At 45.7% G+C, this 19,063-nt stretch overlaps 1 protein-coding gene across 2 annotated transcripts in view; it reads left to right on the forward strand.

Annotated features, from left to right (window-relative positions):
* NBEAL1 (neurobeachin like 1) overlaps positions 1-19,063 on the forward strand; it is a 1,045,477-nt gene that overhangs the window by 435,787 nt on the left and 590,627 nt on the right. For both annotated transcript variants that reach the window (XM_078680248.1, XM_078680249.1), the window contains one exon: positions 12,203-12,335. In XM_078680248.1, coding sequence (XP_078536374.1) covers positions 12,203-12,335 — 133 coding nt within the window. The remainder of the gene's footprint in view (positions 1-12,202; positions 12,336-19,063) is intronic.

Raw genomic sequence — 19,063 nt, forward strand, 5'->3', positions numbered from 1 at the left:
GAAATGGGGCGAGGGAAATTACCTGAAGATATCAAACTTATTTGTGAATGGACTGATTAGGTTGTTTGAGAAATGTAAGCGAAATGTAAGCATGCATACAGTCTACTAGAATCTGAAATATTTTGATGCCAGCAGGTATTGGAGCATGCAGCCTGGGGTCAATGAAGCAAAAACAAGGCACTTTTCCCATGGGCAAGAAGCTGCTCATGTCATATTAAAGCATGAGAGACTATGTATCTTGCATTTACAAATTGCTCACTAACTCAAGAAGGTTGGAATACATGTCCAGATGGGAGCATGACTTTGTAAGGGAGGTGGCATTGAATGAAAAAGAAACACCCTGAAATAATGTATAGACAAATACCTTGCCAGTCCAACACAAAGAATCGTCAGTGAATATTTTGATTGGATTACAACTGACTCGTATTAAATTACATAAAATGTTTGTGGAAACATCTGACAAATGTAAGAGGGATTGCAATGATGTTGGTATGTTCCTTGACATATGGTCTGACCCACTCTTGAACACGTATTGGAAAGAGGTGTTTTCCCCCACAAACTCTATAGGGGACTTTCCAATAGATTCTGACCTTGCTATCACAATTCTTGACCTGCCACCAACTGTGTGGGAGGGCATCACTTCCAGGTACATGGAGAAGGATCAATGGAAGATGACGATTTAGGTCTCTGGGGATCCTAAACCTTTGATCGGGTGCATTGATTGCACTATTTCATATAATTGCTTTGTATCAAATGCTTGGAATATCTGTTGCTCCAGGATGGATGAGGGGCAATCTGAAATACTGTTGTAATATTTTTCTTTCTTGTTGCCTGATGGACTTATTAGATGGTAGACAGAATTCCATTGTTTTCAAGGTGGACATACCTACATATCTGTTTTTGCAGAAAAAAAGAAAAACCTTTACTTTGTGTCACAACCATGGCATCTACCTTAAGTCCCACCCTTGTTATTCCTCAAGTTTTGTTCATGGATTTATTAAAGGGTGACTGATGGTGTGATAAGCTCTTGGAGAGGCTCTGTAGAGCCCTGATAAATGCTGGTTGTGTTGATGAATGATGCTACATGCTTTGACATCTGATTGAGGATGTCTGTGTGCATGATGATTGATGTGCAAATGTTCAATAGTGTTTGTTTGGGTGTATGATGGTAAGTGTGTTAGTGCATTGTGTTGGCTGTGGGGGTGTATGATTGTGGCTATGTGGACAGATGGTGTTGGATGTATGTACGAATATTGTTGGGTGTGTACTTATCGTTGTGTCTGTCTGATGGAGATATATGGGTGCAAGTTTATCTGATGGGTTGTATTGGAGGTAGTGTACCTATATCTGAGGTCGTCCAAGAATGTAATGATGGACGTGCAGTCATACATGATTTTTCTGAATGTGGCATATGATGGGTATCTGGATTTTTGATGTTGGTTGTGTGGGTGTATGATGGTTGCTGTTTTGGCATATGGTATTAGTTTGATTGTATGATGATGAGTGCTTTAGCATGTGCTGGTTGGTGTTGTGGTGTATGTGTTAGGAAAATTGGTGGAACTGTTGTCATAAGAGGGTGGCTATGTTGGTTCGAAATGTTAGTTGTGGGGGCGTATGATTGTGAATGCATATTGGTGTGTGAGGATTGTGTTGATGTTTGATGGAATATGATGGTGGCTGTGTTAGCATATGAAGAGGGTTGTGTGGACATATTGTGATTGGTGTGTTTGCTTTAATGGTGGTTATGTGGATATGAGGTTGGTGAGTGTTTGGTTTGTGGATGCATGATGGTAGGGATGTTGATGTAAAATGTTTGTTGTGCAGACAAATGGTGGTGGGTGCGTTAGCGAATTACAATATGTGAATTCGTAGAAATAATCAGTGTGCAGCAAGTTGCTAGTAACATTTATGCTATGTTATGTTATGTTATGAATTTGATTAAGCGCGAACAGCTGCCCCAGCAATGAGGCGTCCCGGCGCTAAAGAACCTAGAAAAACCTGCTGAGAGGGGTGGGGAGGTAAAAACAGAAGGCCTAACACAGTGGGAACAAATGGGTTTTAATTGCCTTCCTGAAGGCGGACAAATTGTTAATAGAACGAATGTTCGGTGGCAGGGAGTTCCAGAGTTTGGCCCCCAGAACTCTAAAGGAACGGCCCCCAACACGACAAAGTTTCGTTTGAGGGACAGTCACAAGATGTTGGCCTAGGGAGCGTAAATTGCGTTGAGGGGTGTAAGGTATTAAGAGAGGGCGTAGAAGTTCAGGGCATTCAGATTTGAGAATTTTAAAAGCAATGGTGAAATGAAATGAAATGAAAGCGGGATTTATATAGCGCATGGCTGCCCGGGAGCGTCCCAGCGCTGAGATGTCTTAAATTTAATTTGAGAGTCTTAAATTTAATTCTGGATTCAATGGGAAGCCAGTGTAGTCTTTGGATAGTAGCTCTGGCGGAGCACCTACGGGGGAGGCCCACCACGGCCCTTGCTGCTGAGTTTTGTACCCGTTGCAGGCGTGCTGTTTCTGCTTTATTAGCGCCCAGGAATAGGACACTGGCGTAATCCAGCCTGGATAAAATAGTGGATTGGATTATCAGTTGGCGTGTTTTTGAGTCAAAAAATCCGAGTATTGGATTGAGGCTCCTCAGCAGGCCCACACAAGTAGCGGCCACTTTCTTTGTGTGGGCCTGAAAGCTGAGCGATGAGTCCAGCCATACACCCAAGTTTTTCACCAGGGTTTTTGGGGACGGGATGGGGCCCAGCACGGAATGCCACCAGTGATCACTCCAGAGACTGGAGTTCTTTCCGAGGAGCAGCACCTCCGTCTTTCCTGCGTTCAGCTGTAGGCAGTTGTCCGTCATCCACTGGGCAACTGCCGCCAGGCCATCCCTAAATCTCGTAGCCGAGTTCGAGGGGCCCTCAGTGAGTGTGATGACCAGCTGTGTGTCGTCAGCGTACGACACCAGCGTGAGGTCCCACTTCTTCGCTACTGCCGAGAGAGGCTGAACATAAAGATTAAAAAGGGATAAACTGAGTGCGGAGCCCTGGGGAACCCCTTGTCCGATGGAGTGGGACCGGGAAATAAACGGAGGAGCTGAGACCCGAAAGGATCTTTCCTTCAAGAAAGAGCAGAACCAGTCAAGGGCGAGATCACAAATCCCTATAGCCTCAAGGCGTCTTAGCAGGATGTTATGGGACACCGTGTCAAAGGCTGCGCTGAGGTCAAGCAGAATCAGCGCAGCACTCTGACCGGCATCTAGTATCTTTCGGAGGTGTTCGGTAGTGGATAGAAGGGCAGACTCGGTGCTATGACCAGGCCTGAACCCATTCTGTGAAGGGTCCAAGATGTTATTCAGAACCATGTGGTGGGACAGGACATTATTTACGTGGGCTTCTGCTGGCTTAGACACCCAGGGGAGCAGCGAGATGGGTCTAAAATTTTCCAGAGTGGGCTTTTTAATAATAGGGGTAACCCATGCCTGTTTCCAGCAAGTTGGGACTACAGCCGAGGAAAAGGAGAGATTGAGTAGCGTGGCCAGGGAAGGGAGAAAAAACTCTTAAGGACTCAAGAAATTGGGCCGGTCTCATGGGATCTGTAGGGGAGCCGGACTTAACCTTTCTACAAAGTTTGGATAGATCATCATAGGAAATCTCAGGTAAGCGTGACATTCTAGTGCCGATGATAGATGGATTAGAAGGATTAGTAGGATCGGGGGAGTCTTGTGAGAAAGCACTATATATTTTCCTCACCTTATCTATAAAGAAAGCGGCGAGATCTTCACACTGTTGAGTGGAGGTAATACAGGAGGCTGTATTGCCGCAGTTTTGAAGTTTTTGCACCAGTTTAAAAATAGTTTTTGTAGGATTAGTGCTTGAGTTGATTTCTTTAGCGTAGAAGGACGCACGCGCAGCGCGTATGGCTTTGTGATAGAGTTTCAATTTGGACAGGTAAAGAGCTTTGTCCCTGTCCTTGTACTCCTTTCTCCAATTACGCTCCGCTACTTTACACTCTTTCCGCATAGTTTTTAGATTTTCATTATACCATGGGTTACTGGGGGAACTACGTCCTTTTGTCCATGTCCTGAGTAATTATACATACAAGTCCAACATAAAGGTTAGGGGACACTGTGTGTTAGCATATGTGTGAGCAAAAAGGACCTCTGAGGGGGTTGTCTGGGGGAGTGTGTTCTAAATTCTTGGTGCATCACCAGAGAAGGCTCGGTCATAAGTTATTTTCTTTCGGAAGAGGGCCGGTTTCAGTAATAGATCTCCTAGACTCCAAGAAACTCGGCATCCTCCTGATAGTGTGATTTTCAGCGCTAGGTACATTGGTGTTTTGTAATGTATCGCTTTGTGAGTGATACATGCCATTTTTAGTTGTATTCTTGCTTCGTAAGGCAGCTAGTTGAGCGCTTTCAAGTGAGGGGTGATGTGGTAACATTTTCTGGAGCCCGTTATAAGTCTTGTGGCCATGTTGAGACGAGCTTTTAGTGGTGCTGTTGAAATCGGGAGACCCTATGTAAGCCCACTCACCCCTTCTGCAGCCTTTCTGTGTATCACCTTGCATCCATCCTGCAGCCATTATATGTGGCCTTGACCCCCCAAATAGTTCCTCTGTAAACCCTGCCCCACTGCAACCCTGTGTGTAGGCCACCATTCCTCAGTACCCCTCGTGGTAACCTGCCCTCCACAGTCCTTCTGTACTTTCCAGTCTTGACCCTGCAATTTCTTTATGTACCCATATCTCCTTCGGTCCCCTCTGTGTGCTTTCACCTCCCCTCTACATGCCTTTCAGTCGCTCATTGTAGCCTGACCACCCTTAACCCTATATGTCCCATCCTGCACTGCTGCCCTTCTCTGTGACCTTGACGCCACAGTGAAACCAGTGCACCACCTTATTCTGCAGCACCTTTGTGTGCATGTTACACCTTCCATCTCTAATGACCCTCTGTGAAACAAACTTCCTCTAGGCAACATTTCTTTTTCCTTAATGTGTTTTGATATTTTTTATCATTGGGAGAGATTTAAAAAAAAAATAGCCAATGAATCAGTGTGGTGTTTCTTTAACAAAAACCTTTCCTGGTATTGGGAGAGGTTTAAAAAATGTAAATGCTTCTTGGGAAGGGGATCTTCCACTGGGAAGGAGTAGCGTTAGAGGCTTCTCTCTCCATGCTTCACCTTATGGCAAGGGGCTTAGTTACTATTTTTACACCACCCCTGCCTTACCCAAGAACTTTGGTAGATCATGGCCACAATCCCCACCTCGCATTGCTCAGGGCAAGTAGGCATGTATATGGTATGGTGTTGCTGCAGGTATCTGTAAAACTGGCTACGCTGTAACTGATAATCACTCTGTAGCTCCTGAAATTATTGTAGCACTAAGCCCCACATGATATTTACCAATGTGGAGATCCCTATGTCAGCCCACCTTTGGAACCCTAAGGCCTCTTGTCGAAGGAGGCTACCCTTACACAAGGGAGTTCCCTTTTACAGTTTCCTCCACTAGCCCATCCGGCGGAGGGACTACCTCCACATAAGTATGACAACCTAAGTCTACATGGGCAGGGTATCCAGCCCCCTGCCACTGTATAGGAAGTCCAGCAAAGATGTATCCTCCATCTCTGTCGGGTATGGGGGATCATTTTGTGCACCATACCACCAATAATTAATAATTAATTAGTGGGAGGCAGCATAGTAGGATTGCACATCAACTACAGCAATGCCTGCCACAAAATGTCCGCTGGAAGCACATCCGGAGAGCAATGCGCGTCGCTCCACTCCCCATAGAAAACTGGGTTAAAGCTGCATTTACCTGTCGGAACCACATGGGGGAATAGTTTAGGGATAATTCTGAACTTGGTAAAGCATGCGGGCTAGTGGTCCATCTTAAAGATTGTCGATCGAACCAGCTGGGATAATGGGAGTGGGGACCAGGCTTTCACTTCCTCATTAAAGTGCAAAAATGTTGGAGCCACATTGCGAGTCCATGAGACAGAGGGATTCTGAGAAATTAACATTGCTAAGTTCTTGAACTCATTTGTGGGTAGCGTTAACTGCGATGCACACTCCATGTCACCGGCGGCCCCACCTATATGGAACACTACTGATTTCCTACTGTTAATATATAGAACCCGGAGATCTCGCCAAACACCGGCATGATCTGTAAGATATGAGGTTCATATGTCCTTGGATCCATAATGAAGAACAGAACATCTTCTGCCGCCTATAGAACTATCCTGTTAGACTACTCATTGGACCACTGAAAGTCCCGTACCTGGGCATCATCTCTCAACCAGCTGGCCAGCGGCTCCACGGCCAGGACAAATAGCAGGGGGGACAATGGGCACCCACGTCTGGGTCTGGAAAGGATTAGAGACCGCACCTGCAACCCGAACAGAGACTGTTAGATTGGATAGAGTAGGCGGATATAGGAAAGAAACCGTGAGTCCACATTGATGCTCCGAAGAAGAGGGAGCAGATACTCCCATCTAAACCGAATCAAAGGCTTTATCTATGTCAGCTAGTAGCATTGCCGCTGGTCGTCCTATTCGATCCGCCTTGGTGAGGGCATTATAAACTCGTTGAATATTGTGTCAAGTGGGCCTACGCTGCACAAATCCTTCCTGGTCAGGGTGAACTAGGTCGGACCGATATCTCATTTATCTGTTGGCCAAGGTGTTAGCGAGGAGTTTCACCTCAACATTGAGGATGAGTGGTCTTCAGGTGGGCACCCAGGTTTAAGAAAGATTACTAATCCTTGTGCTGCCAGTTTGGTAGAAGCAGGGATTCCTCCAGCGCCCCGTTGAGGACCCCGAATAGGTAATTCCCTAACTGCGGCATATAGGCTTTAAGAAATTCATTAGGCAAACCATTAGGCCCCCGGGCTCTTGCAGTCTGCAGCTCCATCAGGGCAGCGGATAATTCTTCTTCAGATCATCTCGTCTAGCATCAAACAGAGACCATGGGAGCAGAGCCTTAACGGATTCATCTATTTGGTCAATGTCCACCCTACTTCTCCAAAACATATAACTCTCCATAATATGCAGTGAAGCTGTGAGCAAACTGATTGGGACAACAATCCACCAGGAGCGTCCAGCACCATCGGCACCGGAGACACCCCTTTGTGGCTTGGCACAGCCAAGGCAGCATCCTGCTTGATTTGTCTCCCCACTGACAAATGTTGCTCTGCGCTGCCTGTCATGCTTGTTTAACCTCGTCGAGCAACCACTGATACTGTTGTTGGGTCAGGCTCAATTGAAGCCGGGCCGTGTTGCCATGTCGACAGCGGCTGCTCTCTTCAAGAGTACGATCTGTGCCTCAGGATCTACCAGCTTGTGTGTTTTACGCTTACGTTCACCCGCGCAGAAACTAATATCTACCCCTTGAAGTGTCGGTTTGATGGCCTCCCATAGTACCTTAATGGAGGGCGTCGTGTCTGTATTAATGGATAAGTAGTCTGTGATGGACCAATAGAGTAGCGCCTTGTACAACGTGTTCTGCAAGTGCCAGGGCGGCTTAGCCTCTCAAAATGGAGGGTGCCTAGGGCCCACATGGAACTAAGGGTCTCCGGGGAGTGATCAGACAACCCTCTCGGCAGTATATCTACTTCAGATACTCTGTGTATGTATCCAGTAGAAATTAGCAGGCAGTCCTACCGAGAAAAGGAACCAAGAACTGCTGAATAGTACGTATATCCAGCTTCGACCGGATGGTATGTCCTTCAAGCATCAGTCCAACCGAGCGCGAATACCAGAGACTGAAGCCTGGACCCTAGTATCTCAGCCCCTCCTCCTCTAGTAGGCCACTTGTCAATCTTTGGGTGAAGTATGCCACTCCAGTCCTCACCCACCACAGACAGACCTCTTGGTAATTCTTCCCACAAGCTGATGAACAGTCAGCAATATTCTGTCAGAAAGGGGGAGGCATATACACTACCCAATGTGAGTGGCTCCCCATATAATGTACAGGTCACTATTGTGTATCTGCCATAATCATCTACTCATGCTCTAGTGTACTTAAAGGGAACCCTACGATGAAGTAGAATGCCTTTACCCCGTGATGCTCTCTTAACCCCAGAGTGAAATATTTGTGTATACCCATACCGAGCCAAGCAGGGAACTTTGGAACCCAAGAGATGCTTTTTCAGTAGTAAAAAAATGTCTGCCCCTAGTCTATTGGCCTGCTTCAACACAGCACTGCGCTTAATCTTATCAAGAAGTCCTTGTACATTTCATGTAAGAACATGGAAATGTCCCGTAGGGCCATCAGGGTCTGTGTCAGGCATTGGTATTTACGGTGGGTATCCCTGGTGGCTCCTGCATATTGACCTTGTAAGGTGAGAGTGACAGGGCTGTGTATGAACACAACAATAAAAACATGAAAACAAACCTTCCTCCCTCCCCTGTACTTCAATGAGCGAGAAGTATAAGCTGTGGAAGAAACCCTCCCCGCAAACCAGAGGAGGGCATCGCCAATAGATCCCCATGTCTCTTTCCAAAGAAAGTGTCCTCACTAGAGAAACTGAAACCATGTTTCTCTAGGGGTGCAGGTTAATAACATTGCCCACATTACAAAAATATGTAAGGGATCTACCACTCAGCAGACCGTACCGGCCCAGTCCAGGTTTGTGGTAGTGCTCATTTGGTTCATCATGCTATCAGTTGGCTGCTAACGTCCATTGTCTTGGCGTCTGTTCCTCCATGATGAGCGGGATCGAATACGTAGCTCAACAGCGGACTTTTTGGCATGATTGCGCCTGTCGCTCAGGGACGAGTCTTGAGACCATGCGTGGTGGAGTGAGGGGCTTCAGCGAAACAGAGTTATCTGCCCATGTAAACACCTCTTCAGGAGTGTTGAAGAATAGGGTCCATGAGTTGAAGACCACACTCAGGTGGGCTGATTACAGCAATAGATATTGAATTTTGAAGACTCTCTTCATTTCGCCGCTGTGAATGATTTGCACTGCTGTTGAACCATTTTCGTATAGCCTGGGATAATCATGATGTGGTGTCATTCGAACAGAATCTTTTCTTGGTGCTAGGCGTACTTAAGGATCACATCCCTATTTAAATATTTAAGGATCTTGGTGATTACTTGTTGTGGCCTTGCGCCTGTGGGGGTTTGGGAGGGGGGCTTCTTCACCATCTTTGTGCTCTTGTCACTACAAAACAAGACGAGAGGCACTCCACAGGTACTATTGATCTGAGCCACTGTGTTAGAAACTTGTCTAAAGAAGAGCCTACGCACCCCTTGGGAAGTCTACAAAATGCAAGATGTTGCAGCAGGCGCGACCTTCTGCATCCTCAACTCACACTAGCAGTTCCTTTGCCATGACCGTCAGTGTAGTGACTTTCTGTTGAAAATCTATCACCGAATCTTCGAAATTCTGGTCTCCGCCTCTATGATGTGATCGACTGCCTTCCTGAGTTCATGGTGCAGTAGGGTAACATCTGAACCCATTGCTCCTATTATGTCATCCAGCATGTCCCGGGATTGTTCAATGGCCTTCAGCAGCGCTGCATTGTCTGGGCCAGGCCCCAGCCACATCCGTTGTCTCGGTACTGGCAAATTGATCTATGGTGCTCTGTTTAGCCATCGAGCCGAGGTGCTTGTCTTTAGTCATAGTAAAGCTATGGTCCTGCCACTTGTCCAGGAGGCTGTATTGGAGTCCTCGATTTGCACGACCCTCCAGGCCCATTTGTATGTCTCCCTGGGGCGGAGCGAGCATTCGACGATGAATGGGCGGGGGCAGCTAGAGACACCTGTATAAAATCCCACCAGCTGTAACCACATCAACCTAGCCTGACCGCTTCTGCAACCAGGGGAGTGACCGCAGTGTAGCTATCTAATGTAGTCCTGGGCCAAGTATTGTGGAGTTCAGCTCGATCTCCAGGCCACAAGTCCATTATAGAGCCAACCCATTCTATGGCAGACAAATATGATTCTAGCATCAAAGGGGCCTAACCGACAGCATCTCCCCTGACCCCTAGTATGCATCTGCGTCCAAGCAGAGCGAAAGAAGCAGCTTAGGAGACACTGTGGGGTCTAGTTCACAGTTCTGGCTGCTCCCATATCCAAACATGGTGTCCTAACTGTACGGCCAAGCACACCTCATAACATTGGGGGCTCACAGCACAGGGGCACTCCTGGTTCTCAGGCAAGACCCCAGTCTTTTTGGCCATAGCCAGATATAGCACAGCAGTCCCAGGCTAGTAAGCAACCGGAGTCTCCCCAGTCCAATATGGCAGATCTAGGCAAGCCCCCATGCAGGGCGCTTCCAAATGTAGGGCCCACTGATATTGGGGCCAGTGCCAGCTCCGGCCCCCCCGGAGCCAAGTTGACACACCCTTCCACACGTGGCACGGTCACTTCTGCCACGCAGGCCGTTGCAGGAAATCATGGCAGATCAGTACCGAGTCCCAGCTGCCCTCGCACCACGCACCACCTACCGCCAGGCAAGGTCTTCAGGCTAAGGTCTCCTTTTGTGCATCCCACCACAGTATCCCACGCGGGGCTCAGTCACAGGGCTGCACTTCCTGTCCAACCTTGGAACCAAGTAGCCACCAAACCAGGCCCTGCTGTGGCCTCTAGGTCTGCGCCGCTCTGATCCTTCGGTCCGCTCTGGCTGCCCCGAGGGCCGTTGGCAGTCTTGCGGCACTAGGATGCTCCAGACTGCTTCTGCTGCACCCTAAGCAGTGATGATGGGATATTTAAGAAGATGCAGGCAGGATCATGGCAGATAAGGGGACAGCAGCCGGGAGCTTGCTTTCAACGCCAGCATGTTAGCCAGCTAGGCCACGCACCCCAATATAGTGATAGTGTGACGTGTACTAAATACTCACCTTTGACCTTGTATCTTCAGAACACGTGAACACATTTCACTAATCCAAAAAAGGCACAGAAGCCACGCTAGGGATCATGGTCGCTAAGCGGAACATTGCACAAAAGTGGGGATCGGCGGAGATACCCTTTCTTGCCTCATGGTGCAGGGACATGGATGCGGCCATGGTAACCAAGAGAACGGTGTTAATCAATCGTGGGTGTCCCCAAAAGTGGAGTAAAATCTGGGGGGCATGGAACAAATTTAGGTGAGACATATGTGATCCACTACAAGACTGGGACGATGAGGGTTCTGAAGTGGAATAATAAAAAAGGCCATTGGATACTAAGTGGGGTTTCAACAACGGATGTGCTGCAATACAGATTGATGGTCAAAAAGTGCTGACTGTGTTTGACTGTATACTGCAGATGTACAATGTAATACTAGCTCATATTGAAGTTCTGTACTGTGCTATTAATGAAAAGAATAACATTTCTTTAAAAAAAAAAGGCACACAATAACTGAAAGTCCACAATGCTACTAAAATTCAGTGATCATCTCTTCAGCGGTTTTAGAGTTTCTCATGAAGAAATAATTCATCTGGTAAATTATATTTTATGGGTTAGTGAAAAACAAGGTTCGGGACCCCATCTCTGTAACATTAGAACTGTTTGACTGATCTTCCCCACATTTGGCATGCTTTTAGATGTTCCCATAATACATTTGTTCCTAAGATCTGTGCAGATTGGTCTAAAAGTGCCAGTCCCATTAAAGATTAAAAAATCTGATTTACTATTAAGTAAGATGCCGGTTCTTTTACAAAAAGATTTATCTCTGTATATATGCAATAGAGAGAAAGAGGTTTATTAGCTAGTTATACGATTTTAATGAATTTTTACTAAATTGTTTCCTTGAATCTATATTGAAATGTGGACTGTATCTGTGAATTGATTTATACATTTTTTATCATGTGGTTTTAGTATGCTTTTAGGGTCATGAAAAATGTACCGAATGAAGCTTTTTGAATTTGAATCTGAGCTAGTTAGATTCTCTTTACAATTATTGTAATACGGATCAAAACAATCTAAACATACCCACTATTTACTGGCAGAGTTCTTCCAAATTGTCTGGGAAGCTCCGTGTCCATTCATTCAGTCCATCAGTCAATTGTGAGTTGAGTGAGAAGGCGTATTGGGGTAAGGTGTGAATGCAAGGGCATAGATCTTGTTTGAGAGTATAACCAGGGTAATCCTTAAAAGAGAAAACATGTTTGCTTGCCTCTGCCTTCAAAACGTCTGGCAGACCTACTTCTAGTTTTAACATGACATTGCATTGATCTCTGTGGATAACCAGCATGCATACCAGCTAATTTTTTTATCATGTCACAGTTTTTTCACAGGTAGTGGGATGGGTTTTGAAGCCTTCATCACTTCATCTGGAGTGTTAGTAGTAGCAGTGTGCACGAAGAAAGAATATGCAACGATTATGCTACCCGAGCACTGTTTCTGCGATTCCCTCTGGGTATGTCCAATGTGTCATTGATAACCGACATTTAAACATTTGCTCTTTTGGTATTGACTGTTTGATTTAGTAGATTCATACCTACCTTATAGAGAAAGATTTTTAAGGTAGTCGTTTGACTATATTAAGGTGAATGTCTAGTTACAGTGCAAATAATCTAACCGCACCACTTGGGTCACATTGAGAACCTGCATGTGAAGGTTTGGCTAGTTTTAGTAGCTGAAACAGAAGCTTTAACAGAAATTGGAGATAGGGGCATCCTCTCTCGAGCCATGTCCCTATTTGAATTCTAAAGCCCATTAAATACAAATAAATCAAAGGTTTGATAAATGTAATAGTATGTGCTACTGTGAGAAAGTGCCTCTTTCTGCATGGTTGGCCCCCACTTTTTGATGGTTTTGATGTGGTTTTGATTGTTGTGCACAGCGTCGCTGCCATCCAGGTCCCCTGTGCCAGTGCTCCTTCCCTAAAAAACATATCCCCAATTGGTACTTCTACCCCCTGAAAGTCCCTAGTAAGTGGTACCCCAGTTCCTAGAGCCTGGGAGCTGAAGAGGGTCCCCTGGGGCCCCACTCACTGGGACCATGCCACTGCCCTTGCAGCTTGCATGCCTCTGTGAGGGAGAAAACAACAAAGTCGACATGGCACCCTACATGGTAGCACTGCCTGGAGGTATAGGTAAGTTACCCCTCTAGCAGCCCTCACAGCCCTAAGGCAGGGTGCACTATACCACAGGTGAGGGCATATTTGCATGAGCATATATGCCCCTACAATATTGCAGTCCATTCCTTAATATTGTAAGTGCCAGTGAAGCCGTAGAGAGAAGATGGGCTGGAAACTCGACAACTCGAGTTCCACAGCACCATGATGGCTTATCTAAACAGAGGAGTGTTTGGTTCCAAACTACTCCTCTTAATAAATTGACAAGGATGCCAGTGTGTGATTTATTGAACAATGTACACAGAGGGCACCTCAGAGGTGCCCCCTGAAAACCTCTGACCGGCTTTAGGCTTTAGGCAGCCAGACACTACCAGACTTTTTTCTAGACCCCTCGGTAGAGAGCCTTTGCGGCCAGAAACAATGCACATCCTAGGCAGAAGTGTCACAGTATGGACCAGTGTTTGAAAAGGGAAGCTTCAAGGGATCTGCTTCCTTTGTAATTGCGACCCCCAGCCTCTACTACCAGTACCAGAAGGCAGCGCCTGGTTTACACCCTCTTTTTGGGCGGGAAAACCATTGGGAAAACTCAGGCGGGGACTTTCAGTCCCCGCCATCTTGAAGTTAGGAAGACCCTCCAATCAAGGCTAGGTCAATGGTGGCATAATAGAGGGGGAGTCACCCCAGGTAAAGTGCTCAGTGGCCCTACCTACTACTCCCCTAAAACGCCTCTTAAATGTAGTATTTAGGTGGCTCCCCCAGACCTAGAAACTAGATCTGCGATGACCTAACAAGCAAGAAGCCGACCCTGCAGAGAAGACTGAAGATGGCGACTGCCTTGTCCCTGGCCCTACTGGCATGTCTCCAGCTTATGCGAACCTGCGACGAGTCTTGCAGCCAGCTACCTCTGAAAACCCTTGGAGGACTGCTGCCTTCGAAAAAGACTTCAGTCTCCCATGAACCTGTACAGAAGAAACCGACTCCAAGGGCTCTGGATCCAGCTGGAACCCCGATCCCTGCCCACTCTACACCTGACACCCACGGCCCAAGTCTGAGTGGCTCACGTGCAGTGAAGTATCCCCAGCGATCCTGACCTCGTGTCCAGTGTTGGCTGGCCTCCCCTGATCTCCATGGCGGCGCCTGCAGTGTGAATCCGGAGGATCCCCCTGACCGCAACCCGCTCTGGTAAGAAGACTCAGACTTTGAAAGTCACCCCTGCACCCGAAGCCTCTGGGCCTTAGTGAGCTGAACTGACTGTGCGTGTACTACCCCCTACATCTGTGCTTACCTCTGCTGTCCTTGGTCTCCCTCATGCCCTGCAGCAAGCCACCCCTGTGCCGCTGGTGGTGTATGTTTGGTGCTGTTTTGTGCACTCCACCGGGCCCCCCACCTATGCTTCACTAAATCCCCAAAGCTTGGCCCCTGCAACTGATTTACCTACCTGCAAGAAGTGTAGCTCCAGGCATCCCCAGTCTTCATTGGAAAGGATTGGGCCAAACTCTGATTTTGACCTCTGCTCCTGTGCCGCTGGTGGTGCAGTTTTGGTACTCACCTGACCTATGCCCCTTGCTGACTTCGGGTCCCGAAGACTGGAATTTTAAGTGCTCCACTTACCTGTGTAACCGTGATTTTGTTTTCCCCATGGGATAGCATTGACCTGTTCTGAAAAGTTTCTCAGTCAAATTTTCAAAGTGAAAGGTATTTCTGTTTATAACCCTACTTACCCTTATTACGAAGATAAGGTCAAAGGAATTTTTATAAGAAAAGCAGGAAAATGTAAGTATAAAGCCCCACTGAGTGTACTTTGAGCAGTTTCTCTGCAGTAATGCAGGACAGATTTGAGCAACAGCACTACACTAATGGTCTTAGAGCACAGCGGTTTTCTCAACAAATGAAAATTATTTGGCAAATTCAGTTTTTACAGCCTTTTGGACAATGTTTAATATATTTTGTAATGGATACATCATTCTTCGGAAGGTTTTTTTCTTCTACAATGGCTCTTCTAGGCCATTAGGTTGCACAATGGGACTCCTCCTGCAACTCATCCTCTAGATATGCCATCACTGGAGTATATTAGGCACCAGCTGGTTGGGCATCGGTTCCTGTTTTTCCATACCTCAAAAACTCTTTTACAAAGCCTTCTGCAAGCCATTAGGGAGCAGGGCCCTGAATTGTTTCTTCCTAAAGCCTGCAGCGGGACCGAAGTAATCCATTTCACCCACATGTAGGTCACTTGTCAAAGAACAATTTCCCAAAAGATGTTCCCACAAGATCCCAATGCTAACACAGATAAGACTGGAATTTCCAGGTCTATCACCCGATTCTGCATAGTTCGAGGCTTTCCAGGTTGCTATGCTGGACCTGTTCTGGGCGTCTAACACACCCTCTGGACCACCCTAAAACCAGGAGTGCGGTAGTACTGACTTAGCCGTTCCAGCGGCTCCGACCTCAATGCCTCTCAACACTGTATCTCTACGAGCTATGTCGAAAGCGCCAAAAGGAAGTTGCAGCATAAAAATGGCAAACTTTCCCATCCTCCGTTTGGTTGGATTCTTTCTCCGCGCCAATGCAGATGTTGCCCATGGGGCATACTACAACCTCACTTTCAAAGTTGTAGTCCCCAGAAGACATAATCCATGTGGCAAGAGAAACGTTAATACAAATCTTAACATTTTAATTCTTCCTTAGAGCTCAGAGATTTGCACAGATCGAGGCAATTGTTGTCTCTGACTCTTGCAAATCCTGGTAATGATTATGGCCATTCAGAAGATGACAATTGGTAGGCTGTCCACCTCATTCCCAATTATAATACTGATGCTGTATATAGATGTACCGTGAACAAAGAAAGGGTCTGGCTACTTTGAAGCAAGGCCAAGCCTTGAACTTTAAGAAACAACCACAATTGCCAATACTGCAATTTACTCCTAACTACGAAGGCAACAAGAAGAACAGAAATGAAACTTGTTCTTCAAAACAAATTACCTATTGAGTTAATCTATTTATTTCCAATACAAAGTCACACAACATTATTTGGGCGACAACTTTTCTTCATTATCAAAAGGTTTAGAAATTCAATACACAGGAGAGAAAAAAGGAAAAGAATCCTTCCTGAAAATATTTACACTCACTTATGGTTCACATTCAATCAAGCATTCACTCATAAAACCTCAATCAAACTCATACATACTTTGTGAAAAAAGTTGGAGGAAAAGAAAGGGCGAAAGAAGGAAAAGGAACAAATCAAAACAAATATCAATGTCTGTGTTCAACACAACTGGTGTTTAGTCAAATGTTACACTTGGAATATATTTACAACGAAACACTTGCTAATTTATGCAATAGGCCATCTAAATATCAAAAGAAATTTCAAAATCTGATATCGGGTTTTGTTGAGAACGATTGGCCTAACACGATGATGGTCGACGCGTTTTGAGTTCCTTGGAGGAGGAACTCACTTCAGGACCTCAAATTGGTTCTGAAAAACATAATAAAGACCTTGTCTTATTATGTTATAAGGAAAACTAGTAACCCTTCACTCTCTAGGGCGGGGGCGTTAGCCCTCTTACCTTAAGATTCACATATTTTGCTATTGTTCTTTATAATGACATTCATACTCTAGAAAATCATAAAGAAAGGGCAAATGAATGAGAACCTGTCTGTCTAGAAGCGTATGTGCTGTATGTTACTAAAAAGCAAGCTTTTTGCTTACTTTAAAAATGTAAATGCTGTTTTCCGGTGTGGAACTTCAATAATTCGGAAACTTGGAGCTTGGACTTGGGGGTGCCTATAATGTAAAAAGACACTGCTTTGTGGTATCTGTTTCTGCGGTTCATCCGTAGTGTGCCAAATTGCCATGAAAAACATTTGCTGTTCCTACCTTAATTGCCTCGTTATTGTAGTCACTTTATTGCTTGAAGCGATCACTTATGAGTTCAATCTGGAAAGCAAACGGGAAACATAGTCATGTAAATGTAAGGGATGCAAACGGCCTGAACAGTTAATCAGACAGGAACATGCCTTTCCTTTCTATCCATGCTTCAGAGTTAGTTTCCTCATTTACAACTGTATTATGATTGTATTATGAAAAGCAGTTGAGGCGTTGAAATTGACTTTTCCATCTACAGAGACGAGGTCTACCATTTTGACTGACGTCTTGCAACCTTCCACATTAGTTAATGAGCCATTGTTTCCATTCAGTCAGTCCCTCCTGGATCCCGTCATGACTGCATGGGATAAACTCTCTCTGGGCCCAGCAGTTCAGATATACCCAGGTGCATATGTCTGATCAGGATCACCTACACTGTGGCCTTTCAACCATCACAGGAAAGTCTTATTGTCCAAATGCTGTCCTTGAAGCAGATTCTGAATTTCTTCCACACTGCACCTTGTGATAGAGAGTTGAAGAATGTCGACTCTTTGGGCAGTAATATCTTTGCTTGTGGCAGCTTGATTCTCCGTACTGTAAACGCCACCTGCCTCAATATTTTAATGTAATATGGAACTTGGTGAAACTTATGGTGATCATTTTGTCAGACTCACATGTAGAAGGGTTCTCAAACCCAATCTATGATAGTTTGAATGAATGCAAACATAACTGTGGATACTGTTGCTTGATGCTTGGTCTCTTCTATCTTGCTGTGCTGCCGTACTTAGATCCATCCCACTGGCTTCACTGAAGATATCTAAGCCATGGTTATGGACATGACCTTCGATGGTGAGCGGTTGATTTGAGAGAAATCAGACTCCTTCTTGGAGCACCTCTGAAAAAGTAGAGGTTCAGCTTGCGAGCTGGGCCTTGCCTCCACAGCTCAGCAATTCTACCAACAATATAGAAAATTATGTCACTACTTCAGGCTAGTACAAACATCTCAGTCTGTTTAGACATCCCAAGGGCACTGCTTCTTTTGGGGATAGGTTGGATTTAGGGTGCAAAATCAACAGCAGCTACACAGATGCAGTCTGCACAATTGTAGTCTCATCTTCGAGCTTCACCATCTGAACTTGTTTATTCAACCCAACAAGTTAAATATGCTGTTTATGAGCCATGTGCTGCTCTCCCTGAACGAGGGAGATCATGGATACAAGGGAGATGATTATGAGATTTCTGACTCAGACTCTGATCTCAGTTCTGCAGGCCTTGCAATTTGCATGACCTTGTGCATTCTGTTGGTCCTTTACACAAGATTACAGATCAGGGTCCTACAGTAGTGTCTGAGTTGCAGTTGCTCCATCATCAGGAGAGACTCATGGCTTAAATGCAGATCCTTCACTTTGATCTTCTGATAGCGCGCTAGTAGATGGACCTCTTTGGTCGGTCGACCTTTCAGTTGCCACAAACTCAGGCTGCAATGGTCTTGGATGCCTTCTCACTGGACATGATTGTTCACTTGGGCGACATGATTGCATGTGACCTTTTCTCAGTCAGAGCAACGCTTACACATAAATGTTCTTGTGATGCGGGAAGTATGTCGGTGCTTCTTCTTTTTATCTAAAGGTACATCATTCAGATTTTCTTGGACCACACCATCACCAGCATCCATTATATCCACATAAATGGAGGTTTGGGGTCATGAACTGGTAATTTTCCCAGTTGTGGCTCCCCTTGCAGGTGCCCTCGATTGCATGGCTTATGCTCCCAGCCACCTCTCACAGTAAGACCACTATTGGAAGTTGCATGCCAAAGTGATGGAGGTGATCATGTTGAACTATTCGACATGGCCCAGAACATAACTTTTCCTCAGTTTAGTGCCATACACTTCCTTGTGAAAGTGTCCAAAGACACCCCTCTCTGTTTGTCTTCAGGTTCAACTTGTCTCTGGGCCTTTTACACATTTCCGCCAAGTCCACTGCTCTTAAAATTACTGCAGAAGGAACAAGCACAGTTGAAAGGGTTGTTCTCTTTGTTACCTCCCAGTCTGTTTATTGTTCCTCATTGGAATTTGAACCTCATTTTGACTTAATTGATGACATCCGTGTTTGGTTGCATGGTTGCCCAGTTTCACTTCTCACCCTGAGAACAGCATTGATGCCGGCACTAACCTCGTTGTTTTAGGTTGTAGAACTTCAATTCA

The sequence above is a fragment of the Lissotriton helveticus genome, chromosome 3_1 (assembly GCF_964261635.1).
Source record: "Lissotriton helveticus chromosome 3_1, aLisHel1.1, whole genome shotgun sequence".
NCBI classification, from domain to species: domain Eukaryota; kingdom Metazoa; phylum Chordata; class Amphibia; order Caudata; family Salamandridae; genus Lissotriton; species Lissotriton helveticus.